Raw genomic sequence first — 4,792 nt, forward strand, 5'->3', positions numbered from 1 at the left:
TGCCCTTCTTGACACCAGGCCGTTGTCCAAAAGTCTTGGCCTCACTGTGCGTGAAGATGCTCTCACACCAACCTGCTTTCATTCCTGAGCAAGCTCTGCACTGCTGGAGACACGATTCCGTATCTAACTCCTCAGGAGGAGACGGTCCTGGTGATTGCTGGACACTCTGGGACGTCCTGAAGATTTATTCACTGCAGTCGAACCTCTCTCCTTGAAGTTCTTGATGATCTGGTAGAAGCAATGTGAATGAACACCACAACAGTTTAAGCAGCAAACTTAGCAAAACACAAAATTTATGTCACTGCCAAAACTTTTGGCCATGACTGTATAACAGTTTAGTGGCAAATTAAAAGTGATAATGTCAATATATTATGTAGTGTTTTTAAGTAATACAGCTATGTAATAATTATATAACACTTATTTAATACTTATTTAATATAATAAGTCACTTATTTAAGTAGTATTGTACAAAATTGTGTTAAGCCTTTGGAAACACTGTAACAAAACTGAATTAACTTGAGCTGTTACACATGCATACATTTAGCCAGTGCATGTGCTGAAGGTAAGTAGAAATCAGGCCAAGTCAAAAGAGCTTTCACAAAAGCTGGAGCTATAGAGAACATACATTATTACATTAGAAAGTCTATGGCTGCAAGACAATTTCCAAAACACTTAAAGTTCCTCGAGACACAGCTTGACAGCCTTGTTCATAAGTTTAAAATATGCTGTACCAGAAAAGCTTTGAGGGTGTTGAAGAAAAGGCACAAAATCATCAAGGAGAATAAAATGTTTGATTAGAGCAACTGAGTAAAACCCCTCGATTTACTGTCAAAGACTTGCAAGATAGTTTGATGAAAGGAGGCAAAAACATTTCAGTTCAGTTTACAAGTATGAAAAACAGCAGAACTGTTTTTTTAATAGTAATTAGTTACTAGAAATAAATCATTATTCTATCATTATTTTGAAACATTCTGCTGTCCAAACAACTTTGTCTTCCAGTGTAAGTTAAAATATGTATGTATGCTTGCAGTCTCTAAAAAACAGGCTCGCACTACAGTATAGAAAGTCTTTAATAAGGCCCACGAAAAGAACCAGCATATCCTTTGCCAGTTTTCCTTTTTTTAATACTTTTTTTGTTAGTAATATAAAATAATTATCTGGTAATATGTTGTTACATTTAAGCTTACATTAAGCTGTGCATTTAGAAAAACTTTCTTTTGTAGTAAAATGAAAAGATGTTGATGACAAATGACATGAATTGCATGTGTTGCAGGTACAGTGGTCCCATCCAAAACAAAGATAGCGTATCACTTCTCAACACTGGTTCTGACTTACGGCCAGCAGCACACACTGCAGATAGAACCACGGGATGAGTATGGCAACCCCACCAGTAACTCTGTCTCACTTGTGGATGAGGTCAATTACAGCATGCATGTCCACCCAGTAAGGACACTTACTGCATACCCAGAGTTTTTTTATTCAAGCTTTCAAAGTTTGGATATAGGTCTTAGCATTAAAGGGGTTTCAGGTCCAGCAGAATTAGGAGTTTCCATTCAGATCTCTTTTTCTTACTGTTCCTACAGTTGGGCACAGTGGATGAGGAGAGCTCAGATGATTGCTACAGCACATCGGTATCATCAAACAAGCCACAGTGCCAAGTTCTGATGAGGCTTACCTTCAGGAAAAAAGGCTGCTTCAGAGCATGCATCTCATACAGGGACCAGCCCCTTAGCAATGGGGAGTTTGACATCATTGTACTCAGCGGTGAGTTAATCTTGACATTGGAGAGGTTGTTGTAGAGACTTTTTACCAACATGGTAAAACTCAAGGATCACCTTGTCACCAAATTCCATGAATTTTCCATTGTGTTTACTGGATAAAATGTAAAAAAAGAAAAGAAAACTTTTCAAAAATAATTTGCTTAACTTTTTCATTACATTAAATCACAATTTTAAATCACAATTTTTCGAAAGACGTGCAACTTGGGTAATTTGGTGAAACTAAATGTAAAACAAGTGACAATAACAAATCTGCCAGTGCAGACAAAATACAACTGTATTGAACATACATTCTCAGAAAAGTCTTAATATGTTTCTCAAATCATCAATATATATTACTGAATGAATATCTAGTATTGCCGGTGCTAAAATGTATTGCTCCGAATGGCCATATTCAGATTAATCCCCACAAGGTTCTGCCTGTTCTTGTCTGGCCACAACCCACAATAGTACTTCCTAGGTTTTGCCTTTTTTTAAATGAATGTTTTATGTAAAACTTGAATACCTAATATTAAACCTGACTGATTCAAGATTTTGGCCCAGTCTGTTTCAGTGGTGTTCAACAGACTTGAACCAATAACTGAACAGGCAGTTCTGTTGCCAGTAGTAAAGCTACTATTAATGTAACCCAGGGCTTCTTCAGATACTCTCATCGTGTTTTCAGGATGAATCTGAGACAAGGGGTCACCCAACATGTCAATAGGAAGAATCGCTGACAATTTTGTCTGATCTACAAACTATGTTTCACAACCAAACACATGCGAGAAGTGATGCAGGAAATAATGTAAGATCACAGACAGTTCTCACTAGAACTGGACCAATTATGGATCTACAGTACTTAGGAAAAATATAAGACTGTATTTCTTCCTGTTAGAAATTATAGCCCGCAAGAAGCTAACAATACAAGTTGTTTGTACACTGGTTTGCAGTGAAAAAGAAAAAAAAAATGAAGAAGATGGTTGCTTGCAGAAGCCATGCATGCTGATGTTTCTCTACAGATCTGACTCTACCCCCCGAACTTTCCCATGCCCTGTATCATGCTCTTTCATTGGCTGTAGCAGTAACACATTTCACACTGCAGGACTCTGATTCGGCAACAGGTCCAGATATTTAGCCTGCTAATGCTGGGCACACATTGCTGACAATTAATTAATTTATTTATTTATTGCATTTGTACAATAAACTTTAAAATCAGTTAATTCGAAGGATCAGTAATATGCAAATTAACATTTGCCTCTATAATCATAAATGAGTGGAAATGAGAAGTCATGGAGTTTTAGTGATCAAAGTGTGGGAACTCTGTTGTTCTCTTCAATGTAATTGCAATGTAATTGTAAGGGCAACAATGACAGAACACAGCAGATTGAATACATAACATCCAGAAGAGTCGAAGCACATTGCTGTAACCTTTTCTCAATGTCTTTTCACCATTATGCACTCACACAGAAAATGAGAAGAACTGTGTGGAGAAAAATGTATCTACCCCAGGCATAAGCATCTACTTTGAGGCCTACCTCTACAGCATGGGCACTTACAGTAGTTGTCCTTGGCAGTTTCTAGCATCCTCCCAGCTAGCCCTGCAGAGACGGCCCTCCGTGGGTGATGATGAGGAGGAACATGACTCCCCTGTAGAGGGGCAGTCAGAGAAATTCAAGAAACCAAAAAAGGTGTATTGCTATATCTCACCAAAGGTAAAATTGATTTTAAATGGGTTAATGCTACGTTTGTGTGGTTAATTTTGTTTGTTAATATTGGTTCTTTGTTCATTTAAATACTGACTTATTGTGTTTCAGCAATTTTCCGTGAAGGAGTTTTACCTGAAAATTATCCCTTGGCGCCTTTTCACTTTCCGTGTGTGTCCTGGAACTAAGGTTATCTTTTTTTCAGACTACCTTATTTTCTGAACCATTTTACCAAAAACACTATTCTTTTGCTAACTGCAAAAGCTGTTATTTTATTCAAGAATATATATTTTTCTTTTTGTTTTAATTCTGGCAGTTCACTTACCATGGACCAGACCCTGTTCATAAATACCTAACACTGGTAGTAGATGATGGGATTCAGCCTCCCGTAGAGCTCAGCTGTAAGGACAGAAATATCATGGCTGCAACCTTTATCCGCTTTCTCCACAAGAATATTGGTTAGTGTGAGTGGCAGTGTGCCGTAAATACAATCAAATGTAGATATATTGTTGTGTTTGATTTGTGTTTTGTTTTGTGTGTGTTTGCATCTTCTAGGTGGATCAGAAACTTTTCAGGATAAAGTGAACTTTTTTCAGCGGGAGCTGAGACACATTCACTCCAAGCGACCTCGCACTAAAACCTGCCTGAAAATCAGCCGTCACTCACTCCTTGAATCGGTGAGCACATCTGGCAGATCATTCCTCATGGGCCATACAGGGGCCAGTTGCATAAACTTAGCCACCATCTTAAGACTGTCTTAAAAATAGTTTGACCAACTAGCAGTTGCCAAAGGGTAATCAGTCTTACTTTTCCAATACAAATAAGACCAATCTACCTTTTCATAACTGAATTAAAAAAGTTATGACCAGTCTTGAAGAAAAACAATTAGTTGACTAACTTTTTAAGACTAGTCTAAACCATTTATGCAACCCGCCCCAGAACAGTACAGAAAGATGGAACAAGTCTCTCAATACCAGGGCCGGACTGGGATGCAATTTCAGGCCGGGAAATCTCACACTCATCCAGGCCACACAGAAAAAAGGGGCCAAAATTGCACCTTTTGGGGTACAATAGCTTGTCACTGGAGCAGTACTCTTAAAAGGACATCTTTGTAAATTTTTTACCCCTAATAGGAACATATTAATACCTTAGAGTAGTAATTCGTACCCTTAAGGTACTAATATGTAGGCATACCTATTAGGGGTAAAAAAGGAACAAAGATGTCCTTATAAGGTTACTGTTTCAGTGACAAGCTGTTGTACCCCAAAAGGTGCAATTTTGGCCCCTTTTTTCTGTATATAGCCTATACATCCACAACAATTTCTGAAACCA

At 38.0% G+C, this 4,792-nt stretch overlaps 1 protein-coding gene across 1 annotated transcript in view; it reads left to right on the forward strand.

Moving 5' to 3' along the window:
• The window catches only part of LOC107712398 (apoptosis-resistant E3 ubiquitin protein ligase 1-like), a 41,371-nt gene that overhangs the window by 9,831 nt on the left and 26,748 nt on the right, over positions 1 to 4,792 (forward strand). Inside the window, exons 4-9 of the mRNA XM_016517638.1 lie at positions 1,274 to 1,443; positions 1,584 to 1,764; positions 3,225 to 3,469; positions 3,572 to 3,649; positions 3,777 to 3,918; positions 4,016 to 4,137. Coding sequence (XP_016373124.1) covers positions 1,274 to 1,443; positions 1,584 to 1,764; positions 3,225 to 3,469; positions 3,572 to 3,649; positions 3,777 to 3,918; positions 4,016 to 4,137 — 938 coding nt within the window. The remainder of the gene's footprint in view (positions 1 to 1,273; positions 1,444 to 1,583; positions 1,765 to 3,224; positions 3,470 to 3,571; positions 3,650 to 3,776; positions 3,919 to 4,015; positions 4,138 to 4,792) is intronic.

The sequence above is a fragment of the Sinocyclocheilus rhinocerous genome, unplaced genomic scaffold (assembly GCF_001515625.1).
Source record: "Sinocyclocheilus rhinocerous isolate Xijiao unplaced genomic scaffold, SAMN03320098_v1.1 scaffold2568, whole genome shotgun sequence".
Classification (NCBI taxonomy): Eukaryota; Metazoa; Chordata; class Actinopteri; order Cypriniformes; family Cyprinidae; genus Sinocyclocheilus; species Sinocyclocheilus rhinocerous.